Consider the following 25,634-nt stretch of genomic DNA (forward strand, 5'->3'; position numbering starts at 1 on the left):
AGGCAAATCAGAGCTGTGTTTCAAATGGTACCCTATTCCCTATATAGTGTACTACTTTTGATCACGGCCCATATGGGGGCTACAAAAGTAGTATACTATATAGGGAATAGGGTGCCATTTGGGACGTAGCCCAGGTCTTCAGAAAGCAGTGTTGGTTATGAATATTTCATATAGCCCTGTAGACTCCTTCCAGCTGTCCCCTGGCACTTCTACATGGGCTGTGTCCCAAATGGCCCCCTGTTGCTTATATAGTGCACTACCTTTGACCAAAGCCCTATGGACCCTGGTCAAAAGTAGTGCATTACATAGGTGCCATTTGGGACGCATCACTACCTTTAGCTCTCAGTTGTAAGGCTGTACATGTCAATGGGACTAGGACATTGGTCAACTCCAGAACTATCCACAGTAATAAGCATGGATTGTGGTTCTCACTTTGTCTCTTGGAATGGCTGTAGTATGCAGTCAGAGATCAGTTTCACCTAATCTCTTGTGACAGCCTTAACAAAATGTCGTAGCTGATTTGGTCAGTCATCAAAGTCAAACCAATGCTACAAGTGGTAGAAATCTCCCATCCTTTAAAGTAGTGAACAGCCAGGTACAATACTGTAGTAGTCAATAGTCCTCATAAAACTAAAATATGCACGTTCAACTTAGACGCAGTTAGTAACAGACACCAGGCAACTCTAGGCGATTAACATTATATTATGCTCATAAAATACAAAGGCCCAAACTTCAAATTCCAATAGTGAACATAAACCCCCATTTAAAAACAATACAAACCATTTATTTCCCAAACGATGTACTATTGCAATCCAGTGCTGTGCATATCATCCACATTCACTGAAGACCAAACTCTGGCAGCAATGGCATTTGTATGTATAAAACATTTGTATCCATTATTCTTAGGACACTCCTCCATTTCCTGCTGTTTGATGATGCATACTGTATCATGGGCCTGGTTTAATTTATAATGCAATTCATACTCAGCACTGTGGCTTATGTAACATTTTAAGGTGCCTATTTAGTCAAGATAAGCTTGAGGGTGAAAATAACCTGTTTACAGAACATGTATATTAATCAGACTCGGACAGCTGGTATATATGAGAAACACAAACCTGGGATGGCGTTTCAACAAACAAATAGGGTCCCATTGAGGACTTCAACCGCTAAGTGCAGTTCTTTTCGTGTCACTAATCACTATTAGGGGCTTGTTCAAGTGAAAAAGTGATGGAAGTTGTAGAAATCAACAAACCACATCCCTTTGATAGAAGTAGGTAGGTGTCATTTTTTCCCGCAGGAAGAATATTATACGCAAAGACAAAGAAAAACAAACTAGATTCCAGCTCTCCACTACAGACCAGGGCCTGAATTCACAAGGCGTCGAGATCAGTAGGAGTGCTGATCTAGGATCAGTTTTTAGATCACAATCAATACAATTAAATGGACAAGAGGCACCTGATCCTAGATCAGCACTCCTAGTATAATCAGAATTACTGTTCTGTTTAATGGTTCTGATATGATTCCATTTCTACATGGTTCCAACTACACTTTGATGCATAAGGGTGCCTTAAGCTGGCCCAACTTTATGTCTAACACTTAATGGGTAACCCACTGTGTATTTGACATTATACACAGTTTTGCACACTAATGGTTAAGATTAAGATTGGGGAGGGGAAGTACATCATAGATCTGTACCTAGGGGAAACTTACCTGCTCTCACTGTCGTGATCCTTCTTCTCGCGCACGTTCAGCCAGCGGTGCAGCAGGAAGCGCTTGCGTCGCGGCGAAGCGCTGGGTGTGGAGCAGTTGGACCAGGTGGTTGCCGCGTCCTCGTCGTTGGATGGTGTAATCTCGATGGACGGCAGCTGTAAGTACTCCATGCCCCCTGAGAAGGAGTGCGACCCCTGGCCCTTACTCATGACCTCTGACCTCATAGTGGCAGCCGCTGCAGACACAGCCGGGGTCACGCTGCTCTCGCTCTGCACGTTCTTCATGTGCCGCATCTTGAAGCGCTTGCGGCGGAGGGACGGAGTGGCAGAACTGGAGAGGGCGGAAGAGTCACCACCCGCAATGGGTACCTTTCCCCCGGCGGAGGCTTCTGATCCTGGGTCTCCATCCGGGGTCTGCCAGTCCCCCGGGGCCTGCACCTGGAAGGAGGGGAGCCGGACGGTCTCGGTCATGATCTTCTGTCCCACCGACAACTGGCTCATATAGGAATGACACCTCTATCCAGGGAGGATGAGAGAGAGGGAGGGAATGGGTGCCTGGCAGGATGCTTCCTGGACTGCACTAATGTAGGTGGAGAGAGCCTCTCTCACTGTTTTGTCCAGAGTGATAGTGAGTATACAGTATCAGTATAGCATCTTCTTGTGTCATTATCCTTCCCGGTATCTATGCTCTATGGATTGAGGTCTTGTGCATTTCTGATCCAGCTGGCACAGCGTGTTCTTAGCCCACTTAGATGAGTTCTCTTCAGCGCTCCCTGGCTCTAGTCCCTGGTATCACAGCCATGGCCTAGAGGTCAGAGTAAAGTGAAAGGGTGCTGTATGCTAAGTATGGTTTAGCCACATGCATGCAAGTATTCACAGCTCCCATTCACAATTATACACTCAGATAAACTAAATGATGCAGATACGCACACGCAGAGGGAGCACAGGACTTTGTTATTAGGATTGGTTTCCTCTCGTTCCCAGCAGGGAGACGATTCAGAGCAAAAGACTGTTGATTCCCCTGTGATGGGAGGCTAACCTCTTTCTGCTTCCTAAATGGCTCCCTATTCCCTATACAGGGCCCTGGTCAATTGTAGCACAGTATGTAGGGAATAGGGTGCCATTTGGAATGCAGAGTCTGAGATGAGTGAGACACGTCTATCATCAGCGGTCCTGAGGGGGAGAACCTGCAATTTCTCTGTAGGCTAAAACGTCAACAAAACAAAGGAGCTGATCATGGACTACAGGAGACAGCAGAGAAAGGATGGCCCCGTCCACATTGACGGGGCCGCTGTGGAGAGGGTCAAAAACCTCTCCAAAACCATACAGCAAGATGGCGTCGACAGAGATGGTCACTTCGCTTCAAGTCCTGAGGACTTTAATGTATTATTTCTTACATTGTTAGTCCAGCAAATCTTAAGTGTTATTACATACAGCCGGGAAGAACTATTGGATATAAGAGTGATGTCAATATACCAACATTATGACCAGGAATACGACTTTCCCGAAGCGGATCCTTTATTCGGACCTCCACCCTGGACATTGGATCTAATCCCAGAGACCGACCCAAAACAACCTTGTCTCTGCAGGAGAGGCAGACGGAGCGGCCTCCTGGTCAGACTTAGAAGGCGAGCACACCACCCACCGCTTCTGAGCATATTAGTGACCAATGTCCAGTTTCTAGACAAGGTGGACAAAATAAGGGCAAGAGTTGCCTTCCAGAGAGACATCAGAGATTGTAACATTCTCTGTTTCACGGAAACATGGCTCACTCGGGATATGTTGTCAGAGTCGGTACAGCCACCGGGTTTCTTCAAATCAAATCAAATTTTATTTGTCACATACACATGGTTAGCAGATGTTAATGCGAGTGTAGCGAAATGCTTGTGCTTCTAGTTCCGACAATGCAGTAATAACCAACGAGTCATCTAACCTAACAATTCCACAACTACTACCTTATACACACAAGTGTAAAGGGATAAAGAATATGTACATAAAGATATATGAATGAGTGATGGTACAGAACGGCATAGGCAAGATGCAGTAGATGGTATAGAGTACAGTATATACATATGAGATGAGTAATGTAGGGTATATAAACATAAAGTGGCATAGTTTAAAGTGGCTAGTGATACATGTATTACATAAAGATGGCAAGATGCAGTAGATGATATAGAGTACAGTATATACATATACATATGAGATGAGTAATGTAGGGTATGTAAACATTATATTAAGTGGCATTCATGCGTCGCGCTGACAGAAACAAACATCTCTCTGGTAATTATTAGGGCGGGGGTGTATGCCTCATGATTAACGACTCATGGTTTAACAATAACAACACACAGGAACTTAAGTCCTTTTGTTCACCTGACCTAGAATACCTTACAATCAAATGCTGACTGCATTATCTCCCAAGAGAATTGGGGGGGGGGGGGGGGGGTCGCACCTCGACGGACCTGAAAGAACTTCACTGGACTCTATGTAAACTGGAAACCAGATATCCTGAGACTGCATTTATTGTAGCTGGGGATTTTAACAAAGCTAATATGAGAACAAGGCTACCTAAATTCTACCAGCACATTGACTGCAGTACCCGCTCGAGCAAAACACTGGACCACTGCTACTCTAACTTCCGCGATTCGTACAAGGCCCTCCCCCGCCACTCCCTTCGGCAAATCCGACCACGACTCCATGTTGTTCGTACCGCCCTATAGGCAGAAACTCAAACAGAATGTACCAGTGACTAGAACCATTCAAAGGTGGTCTGACCAATCGGAATCCACGATTCAAGAATGTTTTGATCACATGGACTGGAAAATGTTCCGGGAAGCCTCAGACAATAACATTGATTTATACGCTGACTCGGTGAGTGAGTTTATTAGGAAGTACATTGGAGATGTTGTAACCACTGAGTATTAAAACCTAGCCCAACCAGAAACTGTGGGTAGACAGTGGCATTCGTGCAAAACTGAAAGCGCGAACCACCGCATTCAACCATGGAAAGAGGTCGGTGAATATGGCCGAATATAAACAGTGAAGTTAATCCCTCCGCAAGGCAATCAAACAAACAAAATGTCGGTATAATGACAAAATGGAGTCACAATTCAATGGCTTAGACAAGAGACGTATGTGTCAGGGTCTACAGGCAATTACGGACTACAAAAAAAACAACATCTCATTCCAAACGCATGGGCATTAATATGGAGTCGATCCTCCCTTTGCTGCTATAATAGGCGATTGGACCTGGCTCTCAGTCGGCGTTCCAATTCATATGAAATGTGTTCGATGGGGTTGAGGTCAGGGCTCTGTGCAGGCCAATCTCGACAAACCATTTATGTATGGAACTCTTTGTGCACGGGGACATTGTCATGCTAAAACAAGACTGCCAGATGGTGAAGCGTGATTCATCTCTCCAGAGAATGCGTTTCCACTGCTGTAGAGTCCAATGGCGGTGAGCTTTGCACCACTACAGCCGACGCTTGGCATTGCTCATGGTGATCTTAGGCTTTTGTGCGGCTGCTCGGCCATGGAAACCCATTTTATGAAGCTCCCGACAAACAGTTATTGTGCTGACTTTGCTTCCAGAGGCAGTTTGGAACGCAGTAGTGAGTGTTGCAACCGAAGACAGACGATTTTTACGCTCGGTGGTCCCATTCTGTGAGCTTGTGTGGCCTACCACTTTGCCTACCACTTTGTGGCTGAGCCATTGTTGCTCCTAGATGTTTCCACTTCACAACAACGGCACAGAGTTGACCAGGGCAGCTCTAGCAGGGCAGAAATTTGACGAACTTACTTGTTGGAAAGGCATCTTATGACGGTGCCATGTTCAAAGTCACTGAGCTCTTCAGTACGGGCCATTCTACTGCCAATGTTTGTCTATGGAGATTGCATGGCTGTGTGCTTGATTTGATACACCTGTCAGCAACGGGTGTGGCTTAAATAGCGGAATCCACTCATTTGAAGGGGTGTACACATACTTTGGCCATATAGTGTATAAAGTATATATTTATTTACTGAACAAAAATATATGCAAGATGTAAAGTGTTTCATGAGCTGAAATAAAAGATCCCATAAATATTCCAAAAGACACAAAATCTCACAATTTGTTTTACAAATTTGTTTACATCCCTGTTAGTGAGCATTCTCCTTTGCCATGATAGGTGTGGCACATCAAGAAGCTGAATAAAATGCATGATCATTACACAGGTGTACCTTGTGCTGGGGACAATAAAAGGCCACTTTAAAATGTGCAGTTTTGTCGCACAACACAATTCCACAGATGTCTCAAGTTTTGAAGGACCATGCAATTGGCATGCATTGGCATGCTGACTGCAGGAATGTCCACCAGAGCTGTTTGCCAAAGAATTGAATGTTCATTTCTCTACCATAAGCTGTCTCCATTGTCGTTTTAAAGAATTTGGCAGTACGTCCAACCGGCCTCACAACCACAAAACACGTCTGTGGCATTGTGTGGGAGAGCGGTTTGATGATGTCAACGTTGTGAACAGAGTGCCCCATGGTGGCGCAGGGGTTACGGTATGGGCATAAGCTACAGACAATGAACACAATTGCATTTTATCAATGGCAATTTAAATGCACAGAGATACCGTGACGAGATAATGAGGCCCATTGGGTTTGGAATGCTCTGGATTGACGCACGACAGCGTGTTCCAGTTCCCGCCAATATCAAGCAACTTCATTCCCCTCATTTCTGTATCCACTATTCATACTGATCATGCCACTTGTGTTTAACTTGACAAGCACTGTTAAAAACTCCCTCTGTGTACAGCCTTTGAATCACATTACAGGTTACTTACAGATTCGGTATAAGATACCTGCATCTAATGTAATATGAAATGTTGAAAAGAGATATCTCAGCTTGAACATAATGCTTCATATTAGTCTGTGGCGCAACAACATCTATTGCTGTGATCACAGGATGTGGTGAAAACATAGTAATGTAATATTTGACTTCCAATTCGGTTAACATAGAATGTTCTTAACTTTACTGTTCAGTAATGTACTCTACTTTCATGTCTAAACTTGTGAAACATAGACATCTATGATTGGTTCAGATTTGGTCCGGTCCTTTGCCGATCCCAAAGCTTTTGCTTATTCCTAATTTTCAGGATGGAGAATGGTTGAAAAATGTATATATTCCTTAATTTCTAAACGGTAAAACAGATAGTCCTATGCATGAAAATACCCTCATTTAAAAGGTGAAATTCTGTACTGTCGCCTCTGTAACGCTCGTCTTTATGTGGAAGAGAGGAGGACCAAGGCGCAGCGTGGTGAATGTTCATGATGTTGAATTTTAATGAATTATCCAACTAAACAGAACACTGACAAAATACAAAATAACAAAACGACGTGAACAGACCTGAACTTGAGAACATAAAACATGAATGCACGAACAGGTAGGAACAAACGAACGAACGAAACGAAACAGTACCGTGTGGTGAAACAAACACAGACACAGCAACAATCACCCACAAACAAACAGTGAGAACAGCCTACCTTAATATTACATTTACATTTACATGTAAGTCATTTAGCAGACGCTCTTATCCAGAGCGATGGTTCTCAATCAGAGGAAACGTAAAACACCTGCCCCTGATTGAGAACCATATCAGGCTAATACAATGAACCCAACATAGAAACACATAACATAGAATGCCCACCCAGCTCACGTCCTGACCAAATAAACAAGGCTAAACAAAGGAAATAAGGTCAGGAACGTGACAGTACCCCCCCCCCCCCAGGTGCGGACTCCGGCCGCAAAACCTGAACCTATAGGGGAGGGTCTGGGTGGGCATCTGTCCACGGTGGCGGCTCTGGCTCTGGACGTGGCCCCCACCCCACCATAGTTAATCCCCGCTTCCGTGGCCTCCTTTTAATGGCGACCCTCCATATCAACCCCACTGGACCGAGGGGCAGCACCGGACTGAGGGACGGCACCGGACCGAGGGGCGGCACCGGACCGAGTGACGGCTCCGGACCGAGTGACCGCTCTGGCAGGTCATGGCTGGCTGACGGCTCTGGCAGGTCATGGCTGGCTGACGGCTCTGGCAGGTCATGGCTGGCTGACGGCTCTGGCAGATCCTGGCTGGCTGGCGGCTCTGGCAGCTCCTGTCTGGCGGGCGGCTCTGGCAGCTCCTGTCTGGCGGGCGGCTCTGGCAGCTCCTGGCTGGCTGGCGGCTCTGGCAGCTCCTGGCTGGCTGGCGGCTCTGGCAGCTCCTGGCGGCTCTGGCAGCTCCTGTCTGGCGGGCGGCTCTGGCAGCTCCTGTCTGGCGGGCGGCTCTGGCAGCTCCTGTCTGGCGGGCGGCTCCTGACTGACGGACGGCTCTAGCGGCTCCTGACTGACGGACGGCTCTGAAAGCTCAGGACAGACGGGCGGCTTTGACGGCGCTGGGCAGACGTGCAGTTCAGACGGCGCTGGGCAGACGGGCAGTGCAAGACGGCGCTGGGCAGACGGCAGACTCTGGCCGGCTGAGGCGCACAGTAGGCCTAGTGCGTGGTGCCGGAACTGGTGGTACCGGGCTAAGGACACGCACCTTAAGGCTAGTGCGGGGAGCAGCAACAGGGCGCACAGGGCTCTGGAGACGCACAGGAAGCTTGGTGCGTGGTGCCGGAACTGGTGGTACCGGGCTGGGGCGGGGAGGTGGCGCCGGATATACCGGACCGTGCAGGCGTACTGGCTCCCTTGAGCACCGAGCCTGCCCAACCTTACCTGGTTGAATGCTCCCCGTAGCCCGACCAGTGCGGGGAGGTGGAATAACCCGCACTGGGCTGTGTTGGCGAACTGGGGACACCATGCGTTAGACTGGTGCCATGTATGCCGGCCCGAGGAGACGCACTGGAGACCAGACGCGTTGAGCCGGCTTCATGGCACCTGGCTCAATGCTCAATCTAGCCCAGCCGATACGAGGAGCTGGAATGTACCGCACCGGGCTAAGCACACGTACAGGAGACACCGTGCGCTTTACCGCATAACACGGTGTCTGCCCATACTTTCGCTCTCCACGGTAAGCTCGGGGAGTTGGCGCAGGTCTCCTACCTGACTTCGCCACACTCCCTTGTAACCCCCCCCAAGAAATTTTTGGGCTTGACTCTCAGGCTTCCAGCCTCGCTTCCGTGCTGCCTCCTCATACCACCGCCTCTCGGCTTTAGCTGCCTCCAGCTCTTCACGAGGGCGGCGATATTCTCCCGGTTGTGCCCAGGTCCCTTTCCGTCCAGTATTTCTTCCCATGTCCATTCCTCCTTGTGCTGCTCCTGCTGCCGCTGCCTGTTATCACGCTGCTTGGTCCGGTTTTGGTGGGTGATTCTGTAACGCTCGTCTTTATGTGGAAGAGAGGAGGACCAAGGCGCAGCGTGGTGAATGTTCATGATGTTGAATTTTAATGAATTATCCAACTAAACAGAACACTGACAAAATACAAAATAACAAAACGACGTGAACAGACCTGAACTTGAGAACATAAAACATGAACGCACGAACAGGTAGGAACAAACGAAACGAAACAGTACCGTGTGGTGAAACAAACACAGACACAGCAACAATCACCCACAAACAAACAGTGAGAACAGCCTACCTTAATATGGTTCTCAATCAGAGGAAACGTAAAACACCTGCCCCTGATTGAGAACCATATCAGGCTAATACAATGAACCCAACATAGAAACACATAACATAGAATGCCCACCCAGCTCACGTCCTGACCAACTAAACAAGTCTAAACAAAGGAAATAAGGTCAGGAACGTGACAGCCTCATATGAAACATTTGATCTCAAATCCAAAATGCTGGAGTGTAGAGACAAATTAAACGTTTTAGCTTCACTGTCCAAATAAAAACGTAGGGGAGTGTACATATCCCCAGCCCTAACCCTCAGCTGTATACCAGAACAGGTGGCTGGGCTGCCATTTACCTAAAAAAAAAATCCTAGAATGTAGCTTTTAAAAAATATATGAATAAAAAATATATTTACAGTATAATACAAATCTTCACTTTGTCAATAGCTTTCAATGGTTCTGCTCCAGCAACAGTATGGCCTTCTTTAAGGCTTTAATCCATAAAAGAGTAACTGAAAAAGGTATAACAACCTCTGTGTGATAAATCAATTATTTCAAAGTCATTTCAAATAAAGCCCAGCACACAAAAGAGACATAGGCCTATGTGTGAGAACTACCATCAAAACAGATCAATGGGATTGCAGCCCAAATTAGTAGAGGTCGACCGATTAACCTGTTGAGGATAGAGGGCGCTATTTACACTTTGGGGGAAAATCGTGCCCAATTTAAACGGCCTCGTACTCTATTCTTGCTCGTACAATATGCATATTATTATTACTATTGGATAGAAAACACTCTCAAGTTTCTAAAACCGTTTGAATTATATCTGTGAGTAAAACAGAACTCATTTTGCAGCAAACTTCCTGTCAGAAAGTGAAAAATCTCAAATCGAGGCTCTGTTACAGGGCCTGCCTATCATTTTGCTTGAGATTTATGACTATACATGCACTTCATACGCCTTCCACTAGATGTCAATAGGCTGTGAGAGGTGAAAGGTGGTCTCAAAAGAGACAGCTTGGAATGACATGACCCCAGAATTCGTTTGTTCAGGAAGCGCATAAAGGTCACCAGTATTGGCTTCTGAAAAGCAATCGTTATAGACGTCTTATATCTCCGGCTTTGATTTTATTTGATAAATGTGAAGATATCATCGTAAGGTATGTTTTTTCAATATAGTTTTATTAGATTATTGAAATTTTTTCGGGAGTTTAGACGTGTTGCGTTCTTTGCGTTTGGTGAAGATGAACAGCTTAGCGCCACTTGGCTAGTTTTGCTTGCTAATTCGCGAGGGGAAAAGGCCATTCTAAAACCAAACAACGATTGTTCCCGACAAAGGACCCCTTGTACAACATTCTGATGGAAGATCATCAAAAGTAGGACCCATTTTATGATGCTATTTCATATATCTGTCGAACGTGTACTATTAGGTAGCGCCCAGATTTTGGGCACGCTCTCGCTATAACGTAAGCTGGATGTCGTAATGAAGTTATTTTTAGAATTCTAACACGGCGATTGCATTAAGAACTAGTGTATCTATCATTTCCTATACAACATGTATTTTTTTGTCATGTTTAAGAATAGTTATTTGGTCAGAATAGGTGAGTTTTAGAAAAATATCCGCACATTCTGGGAAAAAGATGCTACGTTAGCACAATGTATAACCATTGATTTCAGCTCTAAATATGCACATTTTCGAACAAAACATAAGTGTATGTATAACCTGATGTTATAGGACTGTCATCTGATGAAGCTTATCAAGGTTAGTCAAAAATTATATATCTTTTGCTGGTTTGTTACGATCGCTAACTTTTGCTGCTGGTAAATGGCTTGTGTTTCTGGCTATTGTGGTAAGCTAATATAATGCTATATTGTGTTTTCGCTGTAAAACACTTAAAAAATCTGAAATATTGGCTGGATTCACAAGATGCTTGTCTTTCATTTGCTGTACACCATGCATTTTTCAGAAATGTTTTATGATGAGTATTTAGGTATTCCACGTTGGTCTCTATAATTACTCTGGCTGCTTCGGTGCTATTTGTGACGGTAGCTGTGATGGTAGCTGCAATGTAAAACTGATTTATAGCTCAAATATGCACATTTTTCGAACAAAACATAGATGTATTGTGTAACATGTTATAAAACTGTCATCTGATGAAGTTGTTTCTTGGTTAGTTTGGTTGGTTCTTGGTTAGTTAGGTTGGTTTTGTGCATGCTACCTGTGCTGTGAAAGAAATATCTGTGCTTTTTTGTATTTGGTGGTGAGCTAACATAAATATACGTGGTGTTTTCGCTGTAAAACATTTAAAAAATCGGACATGTTGACTGGATTCACAAGATGTTTATCTTTCATTTGCTGTATTGGTCTTGTTAATGTGTGAAAGTTAAATATTTTTCAAAAATATTTTTTGAATTTCGCGCTCTGCCTTTTCAGTGGAATGTGGGAGGAGTTCCGCTAGCGGAACCCCGGGGCTAGACAGGTTAATCGGCATGGCCGATTTCAAGTTTTCATAACAATTGGTAATCGGCATTTTTGGACGCCGATTACATTGCACTCCACGAGGAGACTGCGTGGCAGGCTGACCACCTCATACGCGAGTGCAGCAAGGAGCCAAAGTAAGTTGCTAGCTAGCATAAAACAATCAATCTTAACATAATCACTAGTTAACTACACATGGTTGATGATATGACTAGTTTAACCAGCTTGTCCTGCGTTGCATATAATCAATGCCGTGCCTGTTAATTTATCATCGATTCACAGCCTACTTCGCCAAACGGGTGATGATTTCACAAGCGCTTTCGCGAAAAAAGCACTGTCGTTGCACCAATGTACCTAACCATGAACATCAATGCCTTTCTTAAAATCAATACACAAGTACATATTTTTTAACATGCATATTTAGTTCATGTTAGCAGGCAATATTAACTAGGGAAATTGTGCCACTTGCGTTATGTGCAAGCAGAGTCAGGGTATATGCAGCAGTTTGGGCCGCATGGCTCGTTGCGAACTGTGTGAAGACCATTTCTTCCTAACAAAGACCGTAATTAATTTGCCAGAATGTTACATAATTATGACATAACATTGAAGGTTGTGCAAAGTAACAGCAATATTTAGACTTAGGGATGCCACCCATTCGATAAAATACGGAACGGTTCCGTATTTCACTGAAAGAATAAACGTTTTGTTTTCGAAATGATAGTTTCCGGATTTGACCATATTAATGACCTAAGGCTCGTATTTCTGTGGGTTTATTATATTATAATTAAGTCTATGATATGATATTTGATAGAGCAGTCTGACTGAGCAGTGGTAGGCAGCAGCAGGCCTGTAAGCATTCATTCAAATAGCACTTTCCTGCGTTTGCAATGCTTGAAGCACAGCACTGTTTATGACTTCAAGCCTATCAACTCCCGAGATTAGGCTGGCAATACTATAGTGTCTATAAGAACATCCAATAGTTAAAGGTAAATGAAATACAAATGGTAGAGAGAAATAGTCATATAATTCCTATAATAACTACACTTAAAACTTCTTAACTGGGAATATTGAAGACTCACCTTAAAAGGAACCACCAGCTTTCACACGTTCTCATGTTCTGGGCAAGGAACTTAAACGTTAGCTTTTTTACATGGCACATATTGCACTTTTACTTTCTTCTCCAACACTGTGTTTTTGCATTATTTAAAACAAATTGAATATGTTTCATTATTTATTTGAGACTAAATAGATTTTATTTATGTATTATATTAAGTTAAAATAAAAGTGTTCATTCAGTATTGTTGTAATTGTCATTATTACAAATATACAGTGGGGAGAACAAGTATTTGATACACTGCCGATTTTGCAGGTTTTCCTACTTACAAAGCATGTAGAGGTCTGTAATTTTTATCATAGGTACACTTCAACTGTGAGAGACGGAATCTAAAACAAAAATCCAGAAAATCACATTGTATGATTTTTAAATAATTAATTTGCATTTTATTGCATGACATAAGTATTTGATCACCTACCAACCAGTAAGAATTCCGGCTCTCACAGACCTGTTAGTTTTTCTTTAAGAAGCCCTCCTGTTCTCCACTCATTACCTGTATTAACTGCACCTGTTTGAACTCGTTACCTGTATAAAAGACACCTGTCCACACACTCAATCAAACAGATTCCAACCTCTCCACAATGGCCAAGACCAGAGAGCTGTGTAAGGACATCAGGGATAAAATTGTAGACCTGCACAAGGCTGGGATGGGCTACAGGACAATAGGCAAGCAGCTTGGTGAGAAGGAAACAACTGTTGGCGCAATTATTAGAAAATGGAAGAAGTTCAAGATGACGGTCAATCACCCTCGGTCTGGGGCTCCATGCAAGATTTCACCTCGTGGGGCATCAATGATCATGAGGAAGGTGAGGGATCAGCCCAGAACTACACGGCAGGACCTGGTCAATGACCTGAAGAGAGCTGGGACCACAGTCTCAAAGAAAACCATTAGTAACACACTACGCCGTCATGGATTAAAATCCTGCAGCGCACGCAAGGTCCCCCTGCTTAAGCCAGTGCATGTCCAGGCCTGTCTGAAGTTTGCCAATGACCATCTGGATGATCCAGAGGAGGAATGGGAGAAGGTCATGTGGTCTGATGAGACAAAAATAGAGCTTTTTGGTCTAACTCCACTCACCGTGTTTGGAGGAAGAAGAAGTATGAGTACAACCCCAAGAACACCATCCCAACCGTGAAGCATGAAGGTGGAAACATCATTCTTTGGGGATGCTTTTCTGCAAAGGGGACAGGACGACTGCACCGTATTGAGGGGAGGATGGATGGGGCCATGTATCGCGAGATCTTGGCCAACAACCTCCTTCCCTCAGTAAGAGCATTGAAGATGGGTCGTGGCTGGGTCTTCCAGCATGACAACGACACGAAGCACACAGCCATGGCAACTAAGGAGTGGCTCCGTAAGAAGCATCTCAAGGTCCTGGAGTGGCCTAGCCAGTCTCCAGACCTGAACCCAATAGAAAATCTTTGGAGGGAGCTGAACGTCCGTATTGCCCAGCGACAGCCCCGAAACCTGAAGGATCTGGAGAAGATCTGTAGGGAGGAGTGGGCCAAAATCCCTGCTGCAGTGTGTGCAAACCTAGTCAAGAACTACAGGAAACGTATGATCTCTGTAATTGCAAACAAAGGTTTCTGTACCAAATATTAAGTTCTGCTTTTCTGATGTATCAAATACTTATGTCATGCAATAAAATGCAAATTAATTACTTAAAAATCATACAATGTGATTTTCGGGATTTTTGTTTTAGATTCCGTCTCTCATAGTTGAAGTGTACCTATGATAAAAATTACAGACCTCTACATGCTTTGTAAGTAGGAAAACCTGCAAAATCGGCAGTGTATCAAATACTTGTTCTCCCCACTGTATATATATATATATATATTTTTTTTTTGGTCCTCCAATAATCGGTATTGGCGTTGAAAAATCCTAATCGGTCGACCTCTCAGGATGCGTCCCAAATGGCACCGTAAAGGTATTAGGATGCCATTTGGGACGCATCCTGAGACTGGCCGCACAATGGCCATCTAACGAGGTGAAGAAAAAAAGCACCTGGCTGTGTTTATACAGTCCTGCTGAAGTTATTCAAGACATGCAGGCTGAATAAGGAACCTTTCTGCCCTGATCTGTGGAGCTGTAAGTCAAGTTCAAATATTTGACTTGGAACCGCAGCCAATAAAAACCAAACAACAACCTCTGCTTTTTAATCTCTGTCGACGAACACATGTGGCGTGATATCTGTAGTGCAGGTAGTTAGCCGACCCCTATCAATCTCACTTCCACAACACTGTAACGCAGACACCAAATCTCTCTCTCGCTATTTCTCTCTCTCATCAAAAACGTGAAAGCTATGATCTCTTATTGATGTCACTTATTAAATCCACTTCAATCATTGTAGATGAAGGGGAGGAGACAGGTTAAAGAAGGATTTTTAAGCCTTGAGACAATTGAGACATGGACTGTGTATGTGTGCCATTCAGTTGGTGAATGGGCAAGACAAAAAATTTAAGTGCCTTTGAACGGGTTATGGTAGTAAGTACCATGCGCACCGGTTTGAGTGTGTCAAGAATTGCAACGCTGCTGGGTTTTTCACACTCAACAGTTTCCCGTGTGCATCACCACCCAAAGGACATCCAGCAAACTTCACACAACTGTGGGAAGCATGGGCCAGCGTCCTGTGAAACGCTTTCAACACCTTGTAGAGTCCGTTCCCCGACAAATTGAGGATGTTCTGAGGGCAAAAGTGGTTCAACTCAATTTTAGGAAGGTGTTCCAAATGTTTTGTATATTGAGTGTATATTTCCACACTATGAGGTTGGAATAATACTGTGTAATTGTGAAATTTATGATAATTCCCTTTTAGTGTAAAAGGGTTTGAAAAGACCGCCTGAAATGTCTGCCTGTTCTGGTGGGATGGAGTTTTGGCCTGCCTGGTGATATCGTCAGTTTTCCCCTTCCCACTCAGATCACTCCCAGACAGTCCTATCAAAATTCTTGATTGAGAAATGTATCTTTGCTAAGAAGCAATTTTTTTTTACCATTTAAATTGAAAACAATCACAGTAAGGTACTTAATTGTTACCCAGAAATGATTTGATTTTGAAAAAAAATAGCTGTACTGAACCCTTAAACTGTGCATATAATTACCGTTTATATTTTTTGTTTTTCCCTCACTCAACTTTTTTCATTCAACTTTATCACTCCGGACGCTTTATCTGGACATGGTTCGTCAGGACTTCCAACAACCGAAGCTAAGTAGTAACATTAACACGATGCCTTCTAATTGCAGTCGCCTTACTCATAATATACAGGAGAACGATCGCCTTACGGCGAGGATAGCTGTGCTGCAAGCCCAGCTTCAGACGCAATCGTTAGGCAAGGGTAATTTCAGTGTAGGAAAGGATGAAACAGCGTCTGTGCCACCAGTAAGTACAGATAGTAACGTTAGTACAAATCCCCTCGCAAAGTCCCCGCAGACGGACAACTTTCTCATGGCTTCTGGAGGGAAATGCTGTAGGAATGCTCAACCGGTATCGCTCATTCAGCCGACAGAAACTTTCAACCAGTTCTCCCCGTTAAGCAGCGAGTCGGAGTCAGAGGCCGAGCCTTCTCTGGTCTCTACTCCTCCCGTTACGGGGTCTGAGACGCCGAAGCTTCCCACCATTAGCTCTGACAACTTGAAAAGCCTAGTCATTGGCGACTCCATTACCCGCAGTATTAGACTTAAAACGAATCATCCAGCGATCATACACTGTTTACCAGGGGGCAGGGCTACCGACGTTAAGGCTAATCTGAAGATGGTGCTGGCTAAAGCTAAAACTGGCGAGTGTAGAGAGTATAGAGATATTGTTATCCACGTCGGCACCAACAATGTTAGGATGAAACAGTCAGAGGTCACCAAGCGCAACATAGCTTCAGCATGTAAATCAGCTAGAAAGATGTGTCGGCATCGAGTAATTGTCTCTGGCCCCCTCCCAGTTAGGGGGAGTGGTGAGCTCTACAGCAGAGTCTCACAACTCAATCGCTGGTTGAAAACTGTTTTCTGCCCCTCCCAAAAGATAGAATTTGTAGATAATTGGCCCTCTTTCTGGGACTCACCCACAAACAGGACCAAGCCTGGCCTGTTGAGGAGTGACGGACTCCATCCTAGCTAGAGGGGTGCTCTCATCTTATCTACCAACATAAACAGGGCTCTAACTCCTCTAGCTCCACAATGAAATAGGGTGCAGGCCAGGCAGCAGGCTGTTAGCCAGCCTGCCAGCTTAGTGGAGTCAGCCACTAGCACAGTCAGTGTAGTCAGCTCAGCTATCCCCATTGAGACCGTGTCTGTGCCTCGACCTAGGTTGGGCAAAACTAAACATGACGGTGTTCGCCTTAGCAATCTCACTAGAATAAAGACCTCTTCCATTCCTGCTATTATTGAAAGAGATCATGATACCTCACATCTCAAAATAGGGCTACTTTATGTTAGATCCCTCACTTCAAAAGCAGTTATAGTCAATGAACTAATCACTGATCATAATCTTGATGTGATTGGCTTGACTGAAACATGGCTTAAGCGTGATGAATTTACTGTGTTAAATGAGGCCTCACCTCCTGGTTACTCTAGTGACCATATCCCCCGTGCATCCCGCAAAGGCGGAGGTGTTGCTAACATTTACGAATACAAATTTCAATTTACAAAAAAAATATATATGTTTTCGTCTTTTGAGCTTCTAGTCATGAAATCTATGCAGCCTACTCAATCACTTTATGTAGCTACTGTTTACAGGCCTCCTGGGCCATATACAGCGTTCCTCACTGAGTTCCCTGAATTCCTATCGGACCTTGTAGTCATAGCAGATAATATTCAAATTTTGGGTGATTTTAATATTCACATGGTAAAATTCCACAGACTCACTCCAAAAGGCTTTCGGAGCCATCATCGACTCAGTGGGTTTTTTCCAACATGTCTCTGGACCTACTCACTGTCACAGTCATACTCTGGACTTAGTTTTGTCCCATGGAATAAATGTTGTGGATCTTAATATTTTTCCTCATAATCCTGGACTATTGGACCACCATTTTATTACATTTGCAATCGCAACAAATAATCTGCTCAGACACCAACCAAGGAGCATCAAAAGTCATGCTATAAATTCTCAGACAACCCAAAGATTCCTTGATGCCTTTCCAGACTCCCTCTGCCTACCCAAGGACGTCAGAGGACAAAAATCAGTTAACCACCTAACTGAGGAACTCAAAAAGGAACTCAAAATACCCGAGCTCTGAAGCAAGCTTCCAGAAAATTGGAACGGAAATGGCGCCACACCAAACTGGAAGTCTTCCGACTAGCTTGGAAAGACAGTACCGTGCAGTATCGAAGAGCCCTCACTGCTGCTCGATCATCCTATTTTTCCAACTTAATTGAGGAAAATAAGAACAATCGGAAATTTATTTTTGATACTGTCGCAAAGCTAACTAAAAAGCAGCATTCCCCAAGAGAGGATGTCTTTCACTTCAGCAGTATTAAATTCATGAACTTCTTTGAGGAAAAGATCATGATCATTAGAAAGCAAATTACGGACTCCTCTTTAAATCTGCGTATTCCTCCAAAGCTCAGTTGTCCTGAGTCTGCACAACTCTGCCAGGACCTAGGATCAAGAGAGACACTCAAGCGTTTTAGTACTATATCTCTTGACACAATGATGAAAATAATCATGGCCTCTAAACCTTCAACCTGCATATTGGACCCTATTCCAACTAAACTACTGTGCTTGGCCCTCCTATGTTGAACATAATAAACGGCTCTCTATCCACCGGATGTGTACCAAACTCACTAAAAGTGGCAGTAGTAAAGCCTCTCTTGAAAAAGCCAAACCTTGACCCAGAAAAAAACAAACAAATCGGCCTATATCGAATCTTCCATTCAACTCACTGCCTTCCTGAAGACAAACAATGTATACGAAATGCTTCAGTCTGGTTTTAGACCCCATCATAGCACTGAGACTGCACTTGTGAAGGTGGTAAATTACCTTTTAATGGCGTCAGACCGAGGCTCTGCATCTGTCCTCGTGCTCCTAGACCTTAGTGCTCCTTTTGATACCATCGATCACCACATTCTTTTGGAGAGATTGGAAACCCAAATTGGTCTACACGGACAAGTTCTGGCCTGGTTTAGATCTTATCTGTCGGAAAGATATCAGTTTGTCTCTGTGAATGGTTTGTCCTCTGACAAATCAACTGTACATTTCGGTGTTCCTCAAGGTTCCGTTTTAGGACCACTATTGTTTTCACTATATATTTTACCTCTTGGGGATGTCATTCGAAAACAATGTTAACTTTCACTGCTATGCGGATGACACACAGCTGTACATTTCAATGAAACATAGTGAAGCCCCAAAATTGCCCTCGCTGGAAGGCTGTGTTTCAGACATAAGGAAGTGGATGGCTGCAAAACTTCTACTTTTAAACTCAGACAAAACAGAGATGCTTGTTCTAGGTCCCAAGAAACAAAGAGATCTTCTGTTGAATCTGACAATCTTGATGGTTGTACAGTCGTCTCAAATAAAACTGAAGGACCTCGACGTTACTCTGGACCCTGATCTCTCTTTTGACGAACATATCAAGACTATTTCAAGGCCAGCTTTTTTCAATCTACGTAACATTGCAAAAATCAGAAACTTTCTGTCTGAAAATGATGCAGAAAAATTAATCCATTAATCCATTCTAGGTTAGATTACTGCAATGCTCTACTTTCCGGCTTCCCGGATAAAGCACTAAATAAACTTCAGTTAGTGCTAAATACGGCTGCTAGAATCCTGACTAGAACCAAAAAATGTGATCATATTACCTCAGTTCTAGCCTCCCTATACTGGCTTCCTGTTAAGGCAAGGGCTGATTTCAAGGTTTTACTGCTAACCTACAAAGCATTACATGGGCTTGCTCCTACCTATCTTTTCGATTTGGTCCTGCCGGACATACCTACACGTACGCTACAGTCACAAGACGCAGGCCTCCTAATTGTCCCGAGATTTTTTAAGCAATTTCTAAGCTTTCTCCTATAGAGCTCCGTTTTTATGGAATGGTCTGCCTACTCATGTGAGAGACGCAGACTCGGTCTTAACCTTTAAGTCTTTACTGAAGACTCATCTCTTCAGTAGGTCATATGATTGAGTGTAGTCTGGCCCAGGAGTGTGAAGGTGAACGGAAAGGCTCTGGAGCAACGAACCGCCCTTGCTGTCTCTGTCTGGCCGGTTCCCCTCTCTCCACTGGGATTCTCTGTCTCTAACCCTATTAAAGGGGCTGAGTCACTGGCTTACTGGTGCTCTTCCATGCCGTCCCTAGGAGGGGTGCGTCACTTGAGTGGGTTGAGTCACTGACATGATCTTCCTGTCTGGGTTGGCGCCCCCCCCTTGGGTTGTGCCGTGGTGGAGATCTTTGTGGGCTATACTCGGCCTTGTCTCAGGATGGTAAGTTGGTGGTTGAAGATATCCCTCTAGTGGTGTGGGGGCTGGGCTTTGGCAAAGTGGGTGGGGTTATATCCTGCCTGTTTGGCCCTGTCCGTAGGTATCATCGGATGGGGCCACAGTGTCTCCTGACCCCTCCTGTCTCAGCCTCCAGTATTTATGCTGCAGTAGTTTATGTGTCGGGGGACTAGGGTCAGTCTGTTATATCTGGAGTACTTCTCCTGTCTTATCCGGTGTCCTGTGTAAATTTAAGTATGCTCTCTCTTTTTCTCTCTTTCTCTCCTTCTTTCTATCTTTCTCTCTCTCGGAGGACCTGAGCCCTAGGACCATGCCTCAGGACTACCTGGCATGATGACTCCTTGCTGTCCCCAGTCCACCTGGCCGTGCTGCTGCTCCAGTTTCAACTGTTCTGCCTGAGGCTATGGAACCCTGACCTGTTCACCGGACGTGCTACCTGTCCCAGACCTGCTGTTTTCACCTCTCTGGAGACAGCAGGAGCGGTAGAGATACTCTTAATGATCGGCTATGAAAAGCCAACTGACATTTACTCCTGAGGTACTGACTTGTTGGACCCTCGACAACTACTGTGATTATTATTATTTGACCATGCCAGGTCATTTATGAACATTTGAACATCTTGGCCATGTTCTGTTATAATCTCCACCCGGCACAGCCAGAAGAGGACTGGCCACCACTCATAGCCTGGTTCCTCTCTAGGTTTCTTCCTAGATTTTGGCCTTTCTAGGGAGTTTTTCCTAGCCACCGTGCTTCTACACCTGCATTGCTTGCTGTTTGGGGATTTAGGCTGGGTTTCTGTACAGCACTTTGAGATATCAGGTGATGTAAGAAGGGCTATATAAATAAATTAGATTTGATTTGATATACAGTACACTTTAGTGTTTGCTTACGACACAAATAAGCTCTTTCAGGTGACAGACAAGGATGTAAGCTTTTAATGAGAAGGTTTGCTTGAGGCTCACATCACATGGGCCGCGAAGCAGAGGGAAGTGTGGTAGGGGCCTCATTCTGTGACCAGGTGAAAGCTAGCTAGGTAGTGCAGTAGGCCTAGGTTATGTCTCTCCACAATCCATCTGTACAGAGTAATAATTCCCAAATCAATGCTTGATGGTCAATTCTTCTGTGAGTGGAGGAGGGACATTTTGTCAAAAGAAAAATGTTGTGTCTGGGTCATCGAGAGAAATAACGTACAACTTCAGCTACTGCGAAGGCTTTCGGAAACTCACCCCAGAGACCGTATGTCTCAAGTGTCTCAGAGTAGGAGTAGGATCAATTTAGCCTTTACATTTCACAATGAATAAGGTAATATGGACAGGGTGGACCTGATCCTAGACCAGCACTCCTACTCTGAGAAGCTTTATGAATGTGGCCAGGTCAATTTGTCTGTCAGCACCTCATATTAGAAAGTCCACTGCCTGACTCCGTCTCATACCTCACATGGGCTCAGGTAACTGGCTACACAGGAGAGGCCTGTTCCCAGCTCACCTCGGAGACCCCTGGCTTCACAAGATGGCCGCGGATACAATGCCACTACAGTCCTGCTCAACTGATACATCAACGATATGTATCAACCGTTAACACGAGGCAAAGACAAACTACATCAGTTTGACAAAAAAGTCAACTTTGATTGTTCAAAGTTGACCTTAAACCTTGTCTCTGAGTCACAAACAGAAAGATGGTACTTGGTCAAGGTCCTAAAATCAAACGTTTAGGGACAGCGAAAAGGAAAAGTCCTGTGGTCTGAGGAAACCCTATAAAAAAACACATACTTTTAGGGAAACCTAAACCATTCTTCATTTTCAAAGCGGTGCCTGACAGGAAAGAATCCCTGTTAAATCTTACTAAGAATGATAAGGTTCCATTTACACAAAGTCATAATGAAAGTGAAATGAATTGGTCTCTAACAGAAGGAAAGAGAACAAATGTGACAATAACTTGAACTCAATAGTAGGTTAAAGAAATATAGAGGGTCTACAGTTGCCTATAGGGTTATGAGGCATAGAATCATAGTTAGTCTGGGACATGACAAGAAAAGCAACATCATCAGAGATCATCAGAAGACACATTGTGAGAAAATAAGGGTCGGACCTGTTACTTCCTGTCAATGTGCACATTTTCCCGTCAAAGGAAGAGCAAAGCACCAACAACAGCAAAGTCAGCAGAAAAGAGCCTGCCATTGTACCATAAAACATGCATACATGGTCATGGTGTGTAAATCATGTCATAAAATGTCCAAAGCCAACTTAATTTGGCAAATGAGTGTTGGTGTTATTTTAGGCATTGTAGAAGCTACATAGTCTAACATCCTAAACTTAACCATAGCTGAGTGCCTGTTCAGAATGTTACCAGGTGACACATTTGCTTCTTGACAATGCCAAGAATGTGTAAGGTGTTCCATCTCACGTTGTTATACTGTAACTATAAGCATTGCCAATTTCCTTAGGAATTAAAATCTTAACCCTTTAACTGTCTCTTCTTGAAAAACCCATACATTCCTATTACTAACATCTCAAATAAGAACTTTCATTTACTATTTACTTTTTTTCAACTTGTTGTTTATTATGGAAATAACAGAGCTCTACCAGATGGTTGAGAAGTCAAAAGAAGGCCATGCCAGTGATGCCATGTTAGAATTGCAATTTGCATAGCATTTTTACTCATTTCAATAATATTACAAAAATGACTTTAGGCCTGCTGAGATGGCTTTCATAGGTACGAAAGCATTGTTAAATAAGGACTGATTATGGTAATTATGTATGTCCAAAAATGAATATTTAATAACATTTCAAAGTCTGAATATTGATTAATTGACCCCAATGGGTCATAAAATGTGGTTTAATTAAACAATGTATGTTGCCTACCGTAGTGTGCTGTCAATCACATTTCTCACCTAAATAAGTAGTCCTAGTAAAAAAATTAATGTACCCTACTCTTACACCCGATGTCCAACAGATGTATTTTGTTTTCCCAGATGTCTAGCCAGCATTTTCCATACTTGAGCTTAAAACTACCTAGTTGGAGTCTGTGTGTGTAGTTCAGTTTGTACCACTGCGTGGTAAAGCAACGCATGAGTTGGAAATAGATATACAAGAATGCACCACAGCCTAGTGCCTCATCACCTGAAGCGTTGACTTCCGCTGGAACACAGGGTTTGATGCATCGGGTGGACATGAAGTGTTATCAACTGCTGGGTTGAGCCCATTCTTGCTTATTAGCCTTTTTACATTTTAACTATTTATTTGCATATGTCTAAAGGTTTCATGTACAAATATGACCACTCAATATCACACTATAACACAGTTGAATGCAAGGAAAGTAATACTACTGGACAAAGTATGTCAAATAAATGAGATACTATGTGTGAATTACTGTATTTCATACAAAACCAGTGGAGAAAAGCTTCACCAGTTCCCACGGTACGACATATGTACGACAATGTAAAAAATGCTAACTTTCTCAAAACACCAACATGTCATGCGTTGGAAAACAATTAGTCTGCTATCAGCGTTCCTACCTTTTCAGACCCAGGCATGGACTCGGCTGTCAAATTCCCCCTTCAAAACTTTGTCACATCCATAATCTGCTATGGCTTTAACACTTCCTTTCGTTTGTGTCCACGCACAGCCTTGGGGAGAAGATTTGACAAATTAAACGTAGGTTGTATCAATCACAAGTGAACGCATATACTATAAACTATTATTAAACGTTGTATATTCGAAATAAACTATAATTCGTGATTTATCCTTTTATCAACGATATTCCCTGCATTTTCGGCATTAAAAGCTCATACATTTCCAGTGTTAACGCATTAGATTGGCATGCGCTCCACGCAATCAGAATTGCCTTTCGCTTTCAAACGGGGCCTCTCGAGTTCCGAGTTAATTTAACGTAGCAGGCTTAAAAGAAAGTTCCGAGACGGCTACTGCTTTTCGGAAGGGGGTTTGTGTGGTGTCTGTCCCATTGCATTTGGTGCCACAACCGAAGAGAAAGTGCCACTGCCAAGCAAGCATGTGACAGCAAATTACGCAAATGCAGTTATCAATTTGATTATTCATGATCTCATTGGCTACATATTCACAGCTCAGAGATACTTTTCGGTAGCATACTATAGATGTTAATTAAAATCCACCTTTTCAGAGCATAATACCTTCTCCTTACTAATCACACCATCCCAATGGCCTGAAATAGAAGCAGTCGAAATAATGAAGACCTTTTGAAGCACACAGAGCCTACAAACAATATAAAGCCATGACTGAAAATGGTCTGATTGTATTCATCATAGCCTATTAGGCCAATGCTTCATGGTGTATGAAGATAATCAGTTTCACATGGTGATAGAAAGTTGAGTCAGATTATTTAATTTAGCATCTTCCATACAGTAATAGTATACAGTAGCAGCTGTGTATAGTTTATCTTTCACTATTGTCCAGTCATTCTCTTTCATCTATATTTTTAGCATTTGTTTTATCGCTAAAATAAGTCTGAAATAAACTCATTGTAAGATGGCCTAGAGCCAGACAATCACTAGCCACATTAGGAGGTTAGGACTGACAAAGAATTTGGTTAGTTACATGACTTAGGGGTGAAATACTTCTGCATCCTAAATGCTACTCTATTCCTTATGAACCCTATGGGCCCTGGTTAAGAGTAGTGCAAAGGGAATAGGGTGCCATTTGGGACAAACCCACAAATATATATTTTTTAACCTTCCTCACCACACTGCAGCTTGGCAATGGCACAATACGTTGTGACGTCATCCGGATAGCCTTTAGTGTCGAGCTTCGTCTTTTAAAAGTTTGAGCCAAAGAATTATGAAAATAAATTGTGAATTGGCTGTGTAAGTGAGGAAACTCCAGTTGATAGAACTGTACCACGCTCTCAGATAAGTAGGCTACTCACTGTACGTTTTCCACCCCACAGTGATTGAAATGAAAGAGATGTTAGGCCATAAGGTAGTAGCTGAAACTGTTTCAAACCAATACTGACAAGGATTGGATACAACAGACATGTTGGGTTATGCTACAATATCATAATCATATGAATCAATCCTGATGCACCTAAAATGCCAATGATAATATCCCCATGTGCCACCAAAATGTGCACTACGTCCTATTCTGTACAATGCATACCACCTAAAAATGTCTGTGTTCCAAATGCATTGGTTCGGTCCGATCCCTGCTTTAGTATGACATCTTTCATCCACAATCAGACCCGGTTTCATGTACTTGTACTTCCGGCGCCGACCAAGATGGCCGCCTCGCTTCGCGTTCCTTGTCATCAAGGACAACAACCACCCTAGCCACTGCCTGTTCACCCCGCTATCATCCAGAAGGCGAGGTCAGT

At 43.6% G+C, this 25,634-nt stretch overlaps 1 protein-coding gene across 1 annotated transcript in view; it reads right to left on the minus strand.

Moving 5' to 3' along the window:
- LOC139584623 (protein Aster-B-like) overlaps positions 1-25,634 on the minus strand; it is a 151,955-nt gene that overhangs the window by 118,357 nt on the left and 7,964 nt on the right. The window contains exon 2 of the mRNA XM_071416688.1: positions 1,711-2,514. Within this exon, the coding sequence (XP_071272789.1) occupies positions 1,711-2,210 (500 nt within the window). The 5' untranslated portion in view covers positions 2,211-2,514. The remainder of the gene's footprint in view (positions 1-1,710; positions 2,515-25,634) is intronic.

The sequence above is a fragment of the Salvelinus alpinus genome, chromosome 1 (assembly GCF_045679555.1).
Source record: "Salvelinus alpinus chromosome 1, SLU_Salpinus.1, whole genome shotgun sequence".
Taxonomy (NCBI): domain Eukaryota; kingdom Metazoa; phylum Chordata; class Actinopteri; order Salmoniformes; family Salmonidae; genus Salvelinus; species Salvelinus alpinus.